Source organism: Budorcas taxicolor, chromosome 7 (assembly GCF_023091745.1).
Source record: "Budorcas taxicolor isolate Tak-1 chromosome 7, Takin1.1, whole genome shotgun sequence".
In the NCBI taxonomy this organism is placed as follows: domain Eukaryota; kingdom Metazoa; phylum Chordata; class Mammalia; order Artiodactyla; family Bovidae; genus Budorcas; species Budorcas taxicolor.
In genome coordinates this window covers 61,334,507-61,351,393 of record NC_068916.1, presented here as the reverse complement: position 1 = coordinate 61,351,393, position 16,887 = coordinate 61,334,507, and the positions used below count along the sequence as shown (strand labels likewise).

The 16,887-nt window shown below is 54.0% G+C and overlaps 2 protein-coding genes across 3 annotated transcripts in view; one reads left to right on the top strand and one right to left on the bottom strand.

Annotated features, from left to right (window-relative positions):
• The first annotated feature begins 1,001 nt into the window (after nt 1-1,001).
• On the top strand, nt 1,002-8,771 carry CD74 (CD74 molecule). 2 transcript variants are annotated; one of them, XM_052643452.1, is made up of 9 exons: nt 1,002-1,199; nt 3,863-4,035; nt 4,241-4,314; nt 4,851-4,913; nt 5,659-5,754; nt 6,047-6,134; nt 7,149-7,340; nt 7,825-7,884; nt 8,155-8,771. In XM_052643452.1, exons 1-8 carry the CDS (start codon nt 1,123-1,125, stop codon nt 7,866-7,868), a joined length of 807 nt encoding a protein of 268 aa, XP_052499412.1. In that variant the 5' UTR covers nt 1,002-1,122; the 3' UTR covers nt 7,869-7,884; nt 8,155-8,771. The 2 variants fall into 2 exon arrangements, with proteins under 2 accessions (XP_052499412.1, XP_052499413.1); XM_052643453.1 differs by lacking the exon at nt 7,149-7,340 and having other exon boundaries at nt 1,022-1,199.
• Nucleotides 8,772-9,912: 1,141 nt separating this feature from the next.
• TCOF1 (treacle ribosome biogenesis factor 1) overlaps nt 9,913-16,887 on the bottom strand; it is a 38,471-nt gene continuing 31,496 nt past the window's right edge. The window contains exons 21-27 of the mRNA XM_052642642.1: nt 16,485-16,722; nt 15,919-16,001; nt 15,210-15,390; nt 12,636-13,175; nt 11,898-11,995; nt 11,128-11,171; nt 9,913-10,302 (exon numbers count right to left, since the gene is read on the bottom strand). Coding sequence (XP_052498602.1) covers nt 11,145-11,171; nt 11,898-11,995; nt 12,636-13,175; nt 15,210-15,390; nt 15,919-16,001; nt 16,485-16,722 — 1,167 coding nt within the window. The 3' untranslated portion in view covers nt 9,913-10,302; nt 11,128-11,144. The remainder of the gene's footprint in view (nt 10,303-11,127; nt 11,172-11,897; nt 11,996-12,635; nt 13,176-15,209; nt 15,391-15,918; nt 16,002-16,484; nt 16,723-16,887) is intronic.

The window sequence follows — 16,887 nt, the reverse complement described above, 5'->3', positions numbered from 1 at the left end:
ATGTGAAGTGGTACCTCATTGTGGCCTCAATCTGCATTTCCCTGATGACTAATGATGTGGAGCATCTTTTCATGTGCTCATTGACCTTAAATTTGCAGAATTTAAACATACACACAAAGACATAAAGATTAATAAAACAAATATGGTCTATAAGATACAGATAGTGAGAAATGAAACCATGCCAACAGTTAAACCTCCCCTGGGTAGCCTTTCCCAGACCCTCTTCCTTCCCTCCCTGTAGAGGCCTCCACTGTCATGAATTTGAATGATATAATTTGAGCATTACGAAGCAGAAGGGTGGAATGGTTAAAATCAAGAGATGATGCATGATTCTGGGCAAACATGTAGCCTCTCAAAATCTCAGTGTCTCTATCTATAAATGGAGATCATAAAATAAAACAGCCCTCAAAAGGCCACTATAAAGATTAAATGAAACAAAGCATGCAAAATGATTAGCACAGTGTCAGCTCAAAGGAGGGCTGGGTAAGTGCTGGCAAATATTAGTACCAGAGCCTTAGAACCAGGGACTCAGATTCATAAAATGCTTGTATTAGCAAAGAGCAGAGAGAATACTGAATCCAGCTTTCCTCCCCTGGCTTTGAGATGACATAACTGAGGCCCTGAGAGAAGGAAAGGATTTGTCTAAGTTCATAAAAGGAGGGCAGCCCCTTTATGTACCCACTCATCTACAGGTGAGAGGGGAGACAAAAAGAATTTTCGGCTTTTTTTTTTGTTTTGCTTCAAAGTGATTTCCTATCTAGGGAGTGAACATTTGCCCGTTTCTTGAAACCTCCAAGGAGCCTTATGAATCCACAGGTCTGCCCAGAAACAAGTGACGAGGGCCCTGGGCAGCCAACGGCAACATGCTGGCCTTTTCACCTGCCTCGGTGGGGGCTCCCCCTCCTCATCCTGTCCCATTAAAGGCAACTTGCTGAAGTGAGGGTATTTCCAGCTTTGTGGCTTTCACTTCCACTTGTACCGGGTGGGCGGAGTGGCCTCCTGTGGACGAATCAGATTCCTCCTCAGCCCCAACTTCAAGAGGTGAGCACAGGGCTCAGCATCCCAGATACGCAGGCAGCAGCAGCAGCAGCAGCAGGAGGGGAAAGACCAGAGGTCAGAAGCATGGAAGACCAGCGTGACCTCATCTCCAACCATGAGCAGCTGCCCATGCTGGGCCAGCGCCCCAGAGCCCAGGAGAGGTATGTGTGAGCAGTAGGAGAGAGCAGCCAAATCTTGGGCTGCACAGATGTACGTGCACAGGGCTACAGAAGGAGCACTAGACCTCGAGTCGGACGAGGCGTGAACTTGGGCTCTGACGGCAGCACTAACTGGGTGGTCTGGGGCAAGTCTCTGGCCGTCTGGCTTCAGTTCTCCCGCCTGTAAAATGAGCGCGTTCCTCTAGGGCAGGGGTTTTAACTTTCTTTGCATCACATACTTCTCTTCTGAAAATCAGAGAGCTCTGTACTCATTCCCTACAGTTTCCCACAGTATCAGGACCTTCCCAGAGTCCCTTGAAGCTGGGCCAAGCCCTAGATTAGAATTTTGAATATATTATGGATCCTAGATGGAGAAGCAGATTTTCTAAGAGAGAATGGCAGAAGCAGCTCATCATTGAGGAGTTTCCTCCTAGTTATCATAAGTTGGTATATGTGTTTATATCAAGGGAATTATAGTTGCAGGTGTCTGTAGAGTAGATGAAGATGTTTGCTATCACAGGAGGGAATGATGTTGGAGGAGGGTCAAAAAAGGGTGAGGTGTGGGGCTCTGGCTAAATTTCCAGAAGGGGCTGTGGGTTGATGTGGGTGGTGCCCTGCCCATGCCCCTCTCCCTTGCAGTAAGGGGCCAGCACAGCCATCCAGAGGACCCTTTCCCAGATCCTTATCCATCTGTTTCCCTGAAAAAAAATGGGGAATGATTAGAATACAGCTACCCCAATGTCCCTGCCCCCGCTCCCAGGTAATTTGCATATTATAGGGACTTGTTGTGATGTCAGCAGTTGCCAGGCAGAAAGGGGTTTGGGAGAGACTCTCAGAGATGTCATGAGGAACTTCATTCTGTGGGACATGTAACTAGAGACAGACCATTAGTGCCTGGCCTGTGAAAACCTTGGGGAATCCCGTGGCTAGGAGGGCCAACTCTTGTGAAGGCTGGATTCTGGTCAAGGTTCTGCAACTGTTGTATATGACTTGTATGAATCACAGTTTCTCTCTGGGTCTCAGTAGTAGCAGCAGCAATAATAATGACAGTGGTTATGATAATAGTTCCTATTCACTGTATACTTGTTACCAATCCTCAGTCCCTGTTAGATATTAGTATGATTAGTTTTGTGGTGGGCATATATAACTAAATGCCTAACTCAATCATAATTCTTTTACTAACTCTTTAAGTTGGGTACTTTTATTATTTCCATTTTTACATAAGAAAAAATTGAGACTTGTATTAACAAGTGAGTCACCAAAGTTATTGCAGCTAGTGAATCCTGGAGCCAGAATTTGGACCCAGGACTAGTCTGATATTAAAATTTGAGTTTGTCTACCATCCGACCCCCTTCTAGAGGCACAATTTGCAGGGAGGGGAAATGGGTCGCCTCTGAGCACAGGCCACCCAGTGAGTTGCAGAGCCATCGTGGGCTCAGTGAGCAGAAGGGGTGCCCCCTTGTCAAATCCTTGTCTGGTTTTCCCTCAGTTCAATCACTGCTTCTGAAAACTGTCCTGGCCTGTTTTGGACCTTTTTGTGAACACTTCTGCCTGGCAACACTTGTACCGTGATTCCCCCTAGTTCTGGTTGGCTCCTGACTTTGGCCAGTTATTTATTCAAGAAAGAGGCAGTAGAAAGGAGGAAGTGACAAGAGTTGGCACTCATCCAGAACCAGGAGACAGGCCGTCAAGATGCACGAAGAGGAAGGAAACCAGATGCTAAAGTTAATCATTAACTCCCTTGAGATTAGTGCTCAGTGTTACAGACTGCTAACTGTGTGCTAGGTATGGAGTCAAGAGCTTTATCCTGATCTCATTTTATATAACAACCCTTTGAGTAGATATTCTTACCTCAAGTTACTAAGAGAGGTTGAGTGACTTGCCCCTGTTCCCTGAGCTAAGGGAATGACAGAACCAGGATTGCAATCCAGGTTACAGGGTCTCATCTTTATTATGACTTTCTAGAATCTTAGACCTTATGAGAAACTGAGGTTGAGAGAAGAGAAGGTGGGAGGAACAGCTGGGACTCAACTTGGGTATGGGGTTGCTGAAAAGGTGAGGAGGTTATAGAGCTTAAACTCAGGAAGACCCAAGCGTGGGTGGACTTTTCACTACATCAGAGGCCAGGCCACCCCTTTTCCTTGGGAAGGCCAAAAAGTAGGATTTGTTTTCCCCTCCTTTCTGGTTTTCTCCTTTTCTCCACACAGGATTTTTACATTCTCCTTTCAGAGTAATCCCTGGACTGGGCCTTGGGTCCAGAAATCACAGAGGATTGGCGAGCAGAGAGGCAATGAGACTGAGCCATGTTTGTGATGTCATGAATTACTAGGCAGCAGGGTCTTCCTGGGGTTTCCTCAGCTGTCCTTGCTGGTTCCCTCGAGAAGACAAGGCCCTTGTTCTTGGCTCTTCCCCACACAGGGGCAGCTCCATGATTTCTGCCTGGGAGGGCTATAGGGGCAGCAGTGGCTGGAGGTAGGGGGTCAGGGGAATATCGTCAAGCTGTAAGTTCATAGGCACTTACTTGTGCTTAAAGCGTGTGTTTGTTAGGGGCAGCTGAGGGCAAGGGCTGGAACTGTGGGGGCACATTCCCCCATTCCCAGCCAGTCCCCGGGACAGCCACTTCTGTGGACTCTCCTCTAACCTATGTCCCTCTCCTCCCCCCACAGCAAGTGCAGTCGTGGAGCCCTGTACACGGGCTTTTCTGTCTTGGTGGCTCTGCTCCTGGCTGGCCAGGCCACCACTGCCTACTTCCTGTACCAGCAGCAGGGCCGGCTGGACAAGCTGACGGTCACCTCCCAGAACCTGCAGCTGGAGAACCTGCGCATGAAGCTTCCCAAGCGTGCGTGCCCTGCCTCTGTCCCGACAACACCCCTGCCCCTCACCTCAAAGAACCCTCATTCCTGCCCCAGCTGGGCCCACTGTCCTCACCCTCTGGTCTGGAATTCCAGCCCCTCATCTGGGTCTGAGCTCTCGGTCCCTGGGTCTGAGTACCCTCTTCCCTGGGCACTGGGGCCACACTCATGCTGTGCCTTCTGCCCCCACAGCTGCCAAGCCTTTGAGCCAGATGCGGATGGCCACTCCCATGCTGATGCGGGCGCTGCCCATGGCAGGCCCGGAGGTAAGGCCAACCCCAGGGCAGTAGGAGAGGGAAGCTTACCCCGCCTGGATAGAGGGCAAGTGTCAAGGGACAGGGGATGACACCTGGCTCAGGAAAAGCACAGCTGGAGAGGCGGTCCTGGCTGTTTGGGGGAGGAACAGGAATTCTAGGGGTGAAGAAGGAAAGAGCCTCTTGGGGCCCTCTCTGGAGGAAGGCCTAGCCCTCCACAAATTATAAAATGCTTCCCATTTCCCAGAGCATCTCACAGTCCCTCCTATTTTCAGAGCCCTTGATATATAGATGATGTTTCTGTTCACAAAACTATCTCCTGTCCACAAAGCCTTGGGCAGGAAAGCATAAGCAGAGTAGAGGAACAGGATATTGAGGCAGGAAGATAACAACCTGCTCAAGCTCTCACAGTGGGAGGTGGTAGAGATGGACTTGTTGAACATCTGGGAATCCAGACTCTCACCCTGACCCCAGCTGCTGGCTCTGCTTTGGGCCCCACCCCCAGGTGCCAGCGCTGGGGACTCCTCCTCCCTTCCTTCCTTCCACAGCCCATGAAGAACGCCACCAAGTATGGCAACATGACACAGGACCACGTGATGCACCTGCTCCTGGTGAGTGGAGCCCGGCCAGGCAGCCCCCACCTCCCACCCCATCCCCACAGGCCCCAGGCCCGGCTCACAGCAGACGTTCAATGTGGGCTCCGCAGATTAGTGAAGCAACACAAATGTGGCCCTTAATGTTCCATGAAGTTCAGCCCCACTGCTCCCCACTTTTTTGTGTTTGAGGTGGAGAAACTAGGGCCCAGAGTCTGGAAGTGACTTGCTGAAGATGCCTGTTTAATTCCTTCCCAAATTTTTACTGCATGTCTACTCAGCACCAGGCACTGTGCAAGGCTCCAGAGCCACAGTGGGGAGCAGTCAGATCAGTTCCTAGTCCATGGAGATCTCAGGCTAGCATGGGAGACAGACAAGTGACCAGGTGATGAGGGATATGCAGGGGGCTTTGAGAGAAAGAGGCCAAGGATCTGACTTAACTGGGGCGGGAGTGTTGGGATGAAGTCTAGGGTTCCCTCGGAAGGAGGTGAGACCTGGAAGATGAGTAAGAGTCTGCAAGGATCAGAAGACTGAGGACTGTTGGTAGAACTGGGCCTGGAACTGGGTCTCCCGACTCCCAGGCCCAGGGTGTTGTAGCTGGGCCCCTGGATTACTTTAACACATCCCCTTCCGCATTAGCTCCAGTGTGCTGAGGTCTGGGCTCCACACCTCAGAACCAAAGATCAGGGCAACATGAGCTGTACATTAAACCTAGCCTGCCTGGAAGCTTTTTAACCTTCCTTCCTGCTTTGCTACCCTGCAGAAGGCGGACCCCCTGAAGGTGTACCCGCAGCTGAAGGGGAGCCTGCCAGAAAACCTGAAACACCTTAAGGACTCCATGGACGGCTTGGACTGGAAGGTCAGCAGCTTTCCCTGCACTGGTACCCTGCCTCCCTGTCTAAAGCAGCCCTGGGACGAGGGGTGTGAGCAGCGAAGCCATTCTCAGGAAGCTGGAGGCGGCTTCCCAGCACTTAAGAAGCTCCCACCATGGGAGAATGCTTGAACTCGAGGAACCACCTTGACGAAACCCTGTGGGGTGTCTAAGGGGGAACCAGGTCCCCGCTGGCCCTCCACGTCTCTGTTCCCAGGGGCATAGTCAATAGGGTGGGAGTGGGCTACTAACCCTGACCCTTTGCCTTTATCTCCATTAGCTCTTTGAGAACTGGCTGCATCAGTGGCTCTTGTTTGAAATGAGCAAGAACTCACTGGAGGAGAAGCCCTTTGAGGTTCCACCAAAAGGTAAAGGGAACGTGAATCTTGGGGAGGCGGGGTTTCTGGGAGCTCCCTCAGGGATAGGGCCTTGGGTGCTCCCTGATCCAAGCACAGAGCTCTCCCAGCCTCTCAGCTCTCACTCCTGTTTCTCCTGCCTGTTCTTCTGGGCTCGTCTGCCCCCAGCCCCCATCCTGTCCCTTCAGGAGGTGACCTCCCTTGTGGAGGATGGAACTGCACAAGGAGGCCTGGAGCAAAAACCACCCAAAACATCGCAGGAGTTGTAGCAATGATCTTCCTCACCCAGCACTGCATCCTGCAGGCTCCCAGAAGAGGGCTGGGCTCATGATTCCCACCCTTTCAAGGGACCTCTCCCAGGTCACACAGCCATGGCTGCTAGATAAGGGGCTTTGGGGTTCTTCCATCTCATGGGCAACGTGTAACAGGGTTTTCAGCCTGAAAGCCATTATGGGTGCTCTGTTCTCATCCTGGTGCTAATTGGATATGTGACTTTGAGCAAGTCTCTTCCCTCTGGGCTTCAGTTTCAGAAGTGGAAGATCAAGGGCCCGCCCTTCCTGAACCCCAGGATTCTCCATCATGGATTCAGAGAGGGCACCTTGCATGTTATCTTGACCAACTTCCAGCTAATGTTCAAATCCGCTCTATAACAGCCTCACCACATGGTAACCCCCATTTCTACTTGGATACAGCCAGTAATGGGAGCTCAGACTTGGCAAGGAGTCTACTGCTTTTCTCTAGGAACCAGAATCATAGGTGCAATTCTAAACTCTAGTAGGCACTGACTGTCAGAAGAAATCATCATGATCTGGGATGAATTAGCAACACAGCCATTCACTTCCTCTCTGCTCCTGGACCTGTTTGGTCCAGGCCTCAGTTTCTCCATCTGTGCAATTGGTAGAGCAAGTGCAGCCACTTGGACAGAAGGCATTAGGCACACCACAGTGCTATGCGGACCTCTGGTTCTGCTGAGACCCCAGCCCAGAGCCCGCTCACTCACTGTGTTCACCGTGCCTGTCGCTTCAGTACTGACCCAGTGCCAGGAAGAGGTCAGCCGCATCCCTGCCATCCACCCGGGCATGTTCAAGCCCAACTGCGACGAGAACGGCAACTATATGCCGCTCCAGTGCTATGGGAGCATCGGCTACTGCTGGTGTGTCTTCCCCAACGGCACCGAGGTCCCCCACACCAGGAGCCGCGGGCGCCATAACTGCAGTGGTAAGCAGTGGCCACTATGCCAGGAGCAGGAAGGATCAGAAAGGCTGAGGGGCAGGTTGTCCCCCCAGCACACACTAGGACACGCAAGGTGCCCTCTCCGGGGAGCAGCCACTCAGCCATGCATCCACCCACTGTGCATTCCTTATTTATTTGTGTACTGTTATTTCTCTCCTTATGTCCACACTCATCTACTTAATTCATTTGTCCTCCAACCCTTCCACTCTATCCATCCACGCGTGCATCCAGGGCCCTCCAGGTCCACCCACCTGATTTCATCACCCCTCCTTGGCCTCGCTCATTCAGTTCCCCAGCCACATCTCATTGCTGCTTGCAGCCATCCAACAAGCGTCCTTCCATTCACATCTGTTTTACCAAGCACCAGGCTTGTGGCAAGGTTGGGAAGAACTAGCCCACCCAGGCCCCTTGCCAGTGGGCACAGTAGGCCAGACTGCAGCTAACGAGTGGATTCTCTGTTCCTTTGCAGACCCAATGGAGATGGAGTATCCGTCATCTGGGCTAGAGGTGTAAGCAGGATTTCAGTCAGGTAAGCACCCTTGCAGGGCATCTGGTCCCCAGCAGCTTATCCCCAGAGGGGCCAACTCGCCTGTGGATGATGACCCCAGGCCATTCTCCAACTTCCTTCTCACAGATGAGGACCAGGGCTGGGGGTTCTGGGGCCATGGCGGTCAATTCTTGTATCCAAGCAGGAGGCAGTGGAGAGTGAAGGGCTCTCAACTGCTCTGAGGCCACAGGATGCTGGGAGGGGGCAGGGACAAGTGACTCTAGCCCTAACCTGCTGCTTCCCTCCCTGCAGTCGCCCTGTGAGCTCAGCAGACGCAGACGCCAGCACCCAGACAGCCCTGCAAGGCCACAGCTTCCCTCCCTGCCCCAGTCCCCTCCTTCCCTTACACACCCCTCCCCTTGCTGTCTCCCACCCTGCACCTCATTCTATGAGACTCTGCCTCTCCATCATCCTTGGACACGACAATCATATCAGAACGGCATAGACTAGCAGTACACTTGCTGCCCAAACTCCCATCCACTAGCAGGAATGCAAGGTCCACGGACATGGACCATGAGTGTGGCTGACCCCCACTGCTGACACCACAGCAGGCTGACATGGAACTCCAAGATAGAGGCCCATGAAGTGGTGGGCAGGTGCAGGGAGAAGGGACGGCACTGTCCCAAGTCCCACGACAGACACCTCTGCTGTCCCCTCCCGTCCAGGCTTCAGCTTTCCAGCCCTTTAACTGGGGGCATGAGCCACCCCTTCCCTGTCCCCAGCATCATACACCCAGGAAGAACCAGCCTCCCCAAACTGCAGCCCCTCCCCTCACTTCCTGCCACCCCCCAGTTCCCTCTGCACAGCCAAGCTTGTCATCAGCCCTACGACCACGGCTCCTGTGAGAATAAAAGGTAGTGAGTAGAACACTCCCGGCTCTCAGCTGTTCTGTTGGGCATGGTCTGTCTACCCCAAGGGGGTGAACCGAAGACCTTGAACCCTGTGGTCGAGGAGGGAGGTCACAGCCTGGGGAGCCCACACACAGATGCCGGGCTGGGGGGCTGCAGTGTTTGGACACAGACCACTTCTCCATGTTTCACACACAGGAATACTTTACTTCCAAGAAGAAGAAACAGGCTCTTGCCCATAATTCTTTAAGCACCAGCTCTTCTGGGTCCAGCTTCTCCTGTCCCCGTTTTCATTTCTATACTAAGAACAGTACAAGTGTAATGACAGATGGCAACAACGCAGGCCCTTGTGTTGAGACCACCAGGGAGTGGGGGCTGTGGAACTGGGGGCCAATGTCCTACTTAAGGGGTGGCCGCTGTGCAGCCCCAGCCGCTTGTTGCCAGGAGGAGCACAGGCCCCTGTGGTCACATTTCTGGACTTTCCAAGAGGAGCCCTAAATGACAAAGTTTATTAATATCTCTCCATTTCTAAGTCTGAAGACTTGCTAGGGGTCAAAGGAACCCAACAGGAAAATGCTCTGCAGCCTCTGTTCTAGCCAACACACTTAGAGGAAGAGAGGTGACCTGGGAGGGGGTCCTTGCCCAGGGGCCCCCAGTTAAGGGTACAGTTGGCTGTCACCCTGACTCTCCCAGAACCCCCAGGCTTAGTGCTGTTTCTGCATGGACGCTCACTGTCTCCAGCAGAAGGCTAAAAGCCTTGGACCTTCATGACCAGAGATGCTTCACACTGCTCTGGGACCAGGGAAGTGGGCTCCCCACCATCACCGCCATCACAAACTCCTGTGGATGTCACCCTGACACATCTTTTGAGTGCCTCCACTTTTTGCCTTCATCATAGCAGAACCTTTGTAACCTAGCCTGACCGTGCCCAAGCTCCCCCTTAGCTTAGATAGCCTTCCATACTCCATCAGGGCCCTTCACTGAGTCTCCTCCTTTGGCAGACAGGGTGTCACTCAGCACAGTATCCCAGAGGCTTGATACACCGTCAAGAATAAATCCTGAGCAGATGAGGTCTGTTCATCTCCCAGTGTCAGTCAGACTCTCCCTTCCAAGAATCAATCAATTGTAGAACGTTTGCCCAGAAGCACTGGGAACTTGCACCTTTCCTTCAAGTCTTTTATTTTCTGAGTTCTTACAAAAAAAAAAACCCATACAAACAAAACAGGGAAAAACTGACAAAAGGAGGACAAAGCCTCAGCATCAGTCAGAGACCAGGGCCCGAAGGAGCCACAGACTGAGCCTCACTGGGTCTACAGAGCAGAGGCAGAACGTCTTGAGGCCTCTAGGCATGTTGGAGCTGAGAAGGGAGGGGCAGGTCACTTAAAAAAATATATATATACTGTACATGTCCATCCGTCCGAGGCATCCTGCGTTGGAGAGAATTCAGTGAGCAGACGTCATGGAGCCAGGCAGGCTTCTTCCTCCTCAGACCAGCCTCTCTTCAGGGCTCGCTGGTTTGGCCGGCATGGACATCGCAGCTGGCCATCATCTTCTGGGGAGGGAGGGGAAGTTAAAAATTCAATTCCCACCCTCGCTGGGCAGAGGGAAGAAGCGTGGGGCTGGCCACCACTTGGCTAAGAAATCCCTGGGAGAAGGAGATATAAGACTTCCCCAACTTTTTCTCCACCAAGGAGAACAAAATCAAATCAAAAGCTCTCCCCATGCAGCATAGGAGCATTAACTAACCACGGTGGACACCTGGTGGTGCTGACTGTGTCCCAGGAACTGGGACGAGGGCTTCAGAGCTTAGCTTCATTGAAGCCTCACCACCTGCCCAGGCCTGTATCACCCTGTTTACAGCAGGCTGGGGCTCGCTCAGCTAGGCGGAGCACTCCACCCCTTCACCACCACCTGGGAAGCACAGAGCCATCAGAATGGCTTGTTTTGAGTAAAACATGTTCCTTCCCATTCGAGGAAAGGCCCTCGAATTACAAAATTAGAAAGAAAAGGAGTGACAGTGGCGAAAGAGAGACTGAGCTGTCCCCAACCTCAAGCCTTACCCTCATGTACAAGGAGGAAGCATGCCAGTGTGCCCCTCCGCTACCACATCCCAGCAACCCCCACCTCCCCCGACCTGAGCAACTCAGTGGTGGTCACTGTCTGGACTCTCCTGGATCTTTCTGACTCTGCAGCTCTGATTCCCGGCATCACCCACTGCCCTTGAGGAACTGAACCCTCTTTCTCCAAAACCCCTTCCCCTCAGGCCCACCCCCGAGGCCCAGTCTCGCTCCTGAGGACCACAGTGGGTGCTGGAGCTGACCACCTGCCCTCCCCAGTGAGCAAAGGGTCAGCAGGGGTCCCCAGGCCGGGAGTGTACCTGCCACCCGGCGTCCCTCAGACAGTCTGCTCTGCCGTCTTCTTCTGTGAAGAGAGAAGCAGGAGATGCTGTTGGACCTCAAGTGTCTCCCCACCCACGCCACCCCCACCAGGAGGGGCTATGACAGTTCCCTCCCGAGGCTCTGTGGCTCCCCCAGAACAGATACTGGGGACACACAAATCCTGAGGGTACGGAGGGTGCCCCCCAAGCCCTGGAGGATGGAGCCCAGGACTCTGCAGCAGCAGACGCTCTGATTTTCTGACCGCGGCTGTGGCCCTGCTGAGAACTGCATCTGGGTATGAGGAGCTGAGGGCCCCGGGTCAGGCGGTCAGCCCTTGACATGCACGAGGCAGGCCGTGTTTCTGCCGTGGGGATACCCCGCCAGCTGGGGCACACACATCCAAGGGAACCTTTTCTCTCACCCAGAAACCTGCAACAGCCTAGCTGGTCTCCCGGCCCCAGGGGGGCTTCTCTTTTTTTCACTTGTCATAACAGCCTCCTACCTCACAGGCAAGACAGGGCAGCTCCACAGCTCCCACATGCACAGACCTTGGGCCCCTCAGGGTGGCCCCCACCTCCTAGCTCTTCTCTAGTGTTTCACAATACACAAGCTCCTGTTCGGGACCCTGAGAATGGTAGGGACACAGGGACTGGCTCTGGCTTACCCTACCCCCTACCCTGACATCCGGAGGCTGGGGCGGATCACATTCACCTGGGGACTGGGTCTGGGTCCCCTTTTCTAGCCCAAGACTCCTTGGGACTCACTCTACCTTTCTCTTCTTTTTCTTCTGTGATGGTGAGCCAGGGTCTTTGGTTGAGGCCTTTTTTGTTTTCTTCTTCTTTTCCTTTTTTTCCTTGTCTTTTTTTTCTAAGGGAAGAAAGTAAAATTGCTAAACAAGAGATGTTAATCTTAAGGGTTGGGGTCAAAGTGGGCAGACAGGGCAGGTCTTCGGGGGCCCTAGAACAGCTCTCTCCTCTCCATGCCCCACACCCTGGGGAGCTATCGAAGCACAAGTCTTATGATTTCTGGCACCATGGAAGCCCTGGACTGTTACCATTTTAACTCACTTTGTAAAATTTCTACACACTGATTTTAAAAAGACACTTTCAACCTGTAAAATGGAATGAGTGACCACCCATCAGACAGGGCTGGGGTGGGGGTTAAACGTGGCCCGGCTGCACGAGGACTCCAGCACAGAATGCAGCAAGGGGCGGCTGCTATCCAGGAGCCTGGACCCCAGGAGCCTCGGCTGCCAGTGCACGTGGCTGTGGCCGCCGTGGGGGAGGGCAGGGCTTTGCGAGCGGAACACGCCCTGGAGCTGTGAGCGCCGTCCTGGTGGTGGTGGCTCCACTGCTCCAGGACCTGGTTCCGGCTTTGCCCATCCTGCTCCCAAGACGGGCAAGACATTCTCAGCCCTCTCTGTGCTGGCTGAGGGCCACCGCCCGAGTGGTGACTGCAGCCCTCAGCAGGACTGGGAAGTGTGCTCTGGGCTGCAGCAGGCACTTACTCTTGTCAGATTTCTTCTTCTCTTTCTTGATCTTAAGGTTGCCGTGGTCTCCCCCGTCACCCTTCGGAGTCCCCAGCTCCCCTACTGGCTTCTCCTTGGCCCCCTGAGAGCCGGGAGACTCCTTCTCCTTCTTCTCCTTGACGTCACCACTTGCTCTGTCCTTCTTGGATTTCCCTTTGACAGTCCTGGGGGCCTTTTCTGAGGAGACCACATGCTCCCCACCATCTGCAGCTGCCAGCTGCTTCTTTTTCTTGCTCTTGGGGGCCTTGGGGGCTGTCTGGTCTTCGGACAGCTTCCGCTTATGGCCCAGGCGGCCCTTCCGGTTGCCTTCCTTGGCGGTCTCCACGGCCTTCTTCCTCTCCTGCTCCAGCAGCTCTGTGAGCACTTTTGCCACCGAGGCCTGCACCTGCGCCTCGCTCAGGGGCCAGGGCTCGCTCAGGAGGCGCTGGGTGATGTTGCTCTGCAGCGCCAGCATGGAGGCCGGGGTACTCCCAGGCCCCTTCCCGGGCTTCTGAGGTGTGGCACCAGCCTCTTTTCTGCCTATGGAGAGAGGACCTGGGGTTATGGACCTGAGAGAATTGGGGACTAGACCTCCGGTGGCATGAAAGCCAAAGGGGTCCAGCATAGACCTGACCTTCTCTGATGCAGTACAGATGGGACCATGGGAACCCGCTGGGTCTCCTGCCCACACCTCTCCTCCTGCTTCTAACTTGGAGCTCTTTTCATGTCTCCTCACGCTGAAAACTCAAGTTCAGGCTGGGGATGGAAATTAACTCCAGCATGTTAATCAAAGGGCTTGTAGTATTAGTTGCTAAGTTGTGTCCAACTCTTTGAGACCCCATGGACTGTAGCCCACCAGGCTTCTCTGTCCATGGAGTTCTCCAGGCAAGAATACTGGAGTGGGTTGCTATTTCCTTCTCCAAAAGGGCTTGTAATCCGCCATCAAATCAAAGAATCTATGGGACAGGATAGACGGCACCTTCCAGTCAGGAGCCCAGGGCAGGAAGACAGGATGCCTGGGCCCTGGGTCTGAAAACCAAACTGTTTATAAAATGAGGCATTGGATGAACAAGAAATCCCCTCACTGTTCTAAACCACAGATGCATTTAAATAAAAGCCAAGGTCATGTGGCCATCCAACCTATGCCCACTTGTACGCTGGGGGCCTGCAGCCCTCTGTGGTCAGGGGTCCAGGTGGCTTGGCCTGGGGGTGGGGGGTGCAGGGAATACGCACACGGCAGCTGACTAAGCAGGTTTACTGCCTGCCAGAGCGACTTCTGCTGCAGCCTTTGTTTAGAATTTTCCACGCCTCTGCTCTCCTTTGATAATTGTGTGCTGACTACACGTGTGAAAAAAACCTTCCACAGCCCCCTCTAAAATGTCTCCTTGTCACACCCGCCTCTCACAAAGAGAAGAACACTGGGGAAGAAAATGAGCAATGACTCCTCTTGCTGACCCAGCACTGGGCAAGCTGCAGCTAGAGGCCCCAGGACTGGGAGCTGAGCATATGTCCCGGCACTGCCCCAGCTTCGCAGGTCCCTTTGGGGTCTCACAGCACAAGAGTGGCGACACCCTGGGCTCTGGGAGGTGCTGGGAGCTTGGCCCTGGCTCCATGCGGGGAGAATAAAGCTGTTCCCTTCAGAGTGCAGTGGGACCTGCAGCAGCTCTGGCTCCAGAGCCCCAGGGGCTGAGGAGGTAGGCAGAGGGGGCTCCCAGGGCAGAGGGAGGCCCCCTTCAGTCCTCTGGTGCTTCGTGGCAAAAACAGGAGTCAGCTAGAGAAGGGAGCCAAGGAGAGCACAGGGTGCCTCAGCAACCCACTTCTCTGCCTCCTGTCTACCACACCCCTTAGAATGCCAAGACCAGGGAACCTTGAGAGCTGGCCCAGGCAGACCCTCTGAGACACCGGTCCCAGAGTGCTGGCACAGTCAGCTGTGGCTGACACCCTAGGCCAGGTGACCTGAGCACTCGAGTCTGCCCTCCAAATACCACGTGGCTTTCTCCACATGTGCCATGTTCTGTATGTGCCACCAATGGACCCACCAACCCCTGCCCTGTACGGTTAAGGCACCGAGGTCCAGAGTCGCCATGGGCTTGTCTGAGGCTTCAGAGCATGTCAGTCCTTTGCCCGGGGTCTTCACCATGTGCAGAAGACTTCTTCAAACGTGACCCCATCTTCTGTCTGAGCTATCCCAGGTTCCTACACCCTGTACCAGGAGCCCACTTGTTAGGAAGAAAAGTCAACAGGAACAGCTAGAGAGCGCCAAGGCCTACCCTGAAAGTCCAGGTGCACTTCCTCTAAGGTAGGGAGCAGCCTACAGGGTGCACCAGCATCCCTCAGGGCTGGATAACCCGACCTCCGGTCGGCTCTAGACTACAGGAGCCAGACTCTAGGGCACAGGCCCCTGCACTTTTGACGAGCACCTCCAGGCCTGATGTAGCGGTACCAGACCTCACTTGGGGAGGCCCTGCTGGCAGACAGGACCATGTTGGTGGGACTGCTCCTGAGGGAGGCAAAGGGGCTCCTTGCCTTGTTCTTCCACATCCTGCTGTGTCCTTCCTGCAGCCCTTGACTCACCTGTTTTAGGGGACATGGTGCCTGCTGCTTGCTGGGGCTCCACTTCCTGACTGCCTTCTGGGGCATCTCTGGTGGCCGGAGTAGAGGAAACAGAGGGGCTGGTGTCTGGTTTGGGAGTGGCCTTTGAAGTCTTGGAACCAGCTGGAGTCAGCCCAGGAGTCACAAAACCTGAGAGGAGAGACTGAAGAAGCCCAGTGTGAAGAAGCCCAGCAGTGCATGGCCCACTGGAGGGGATCAGCCCCGGGACCCTCAGGCCAGCTGGGCGGCGGGCACATCAGCCCTGTGTGCGCACCTCCTGCACTACTATAATGAATACGTATTTTAAACAGCCTCATTTAAAAAGGAAACTTATTAATAATGCAAACGGAAAAGCACTAGCACTTGCCACATAAAGATGATAACCTTAAAAGAAATCCCATCTGTTATCTGTTAGAGAATGTTTTTATCCGGAAATCACCTAAAATCAAGGTAAACCCTTTCTATAGACTCCAAGAGTCTGCTTCTCACAGCTTTATGCTGAAGTGGGACCTCAGGAGAGGAGCTGTGCAGACAGGACCCTGCCCAGGGCCCCTGGAAAGAGGACGGGCTTGGTCCCAGACCCATGACCCAGGGCATGGCCTCAGCCTACAACTGCATGGTGGGTGAGAGCCTGGCCTGGGGCTCCTACCTCAAGGCTCCTGAGACCGCCAGCCCCTTCCCTTGCAGTTACCTGGGAAGGTGCCACCACCTCGTCGTCACTGGACTCTGTTGTGGTCTCTTCCACCAAGGTCTCCCTCCTGGAAGGGGCTGAGCCTACGGGAGAAGCACAGGTAACTGTTGGGAACCCCAGGTTTCTTCTGCCCGCTGGACAGGCCAGAGTGCTCTGGGAGCAGGAGGGCCCTGAGGTGGCCTGTCCCTGTTTACGTGCCTCACCCTCTGATCTAAGGCATCATTGCCCCTCATTGATCCCTTCCATGATCTATTGCTATTCGCAGCATTTCCAGTGAGACACCTGCATGCCCAAACCTTCTAATCCCCAAGAGAGGTGTGGTCCTGGGAATCTGGGGATCAGTTAGGGAAGCCTGATCCCAAAAGGTTGGGCATGGCCAAACAGTCAAGTAAAAAGGTTGTTCATGTCATGTGGACCAATTTGGTCATGGGATTGTATAGCTGGGTAAACTGAGGTCCTGCATGAGATGCCTAGGTCAAAGTCATAGAACATGGGCAGCTACAGAGCAGAGATCTGAGCCCAGGGCTCCACCAGGCCCTCCAGCATTTCCCTCCCAGGAGCCTCACCTGGCCTGTGGGCTGACGGGGCCGCCTGGGACCCCTTGGCTTCGTCCTCGCTTCCCGAAGAGCCGCTGTTGCTGTCATCTGAGGTTGCAGGGGCCTTGGGTGTGGGGTGCCCCGAGGGAGTAGCTGTGGCCCGCTGAGCTGCAGGAACCTCAGGCTTTCTGAGCCTGTTGGCCATTCTGACCTGGGTAGGGGTGCTCTGGGGACTCGCCGTGGAGAGTGTTCCCACAGCACTGTCAGTCTGATTTGGGGAAAGGAGAGAGAATGGAAAGGAAAAATAAGATCTGGTGCTTACTGAATACCTCAGGGAAGGGCCAGGCACCACTAGAGGCTTCGCAAACAGGCCCCATTTAATTCTCCCACCACTCTCTAGGATGGGCAGTTGGAGACTCCCTGGCAGTGATTA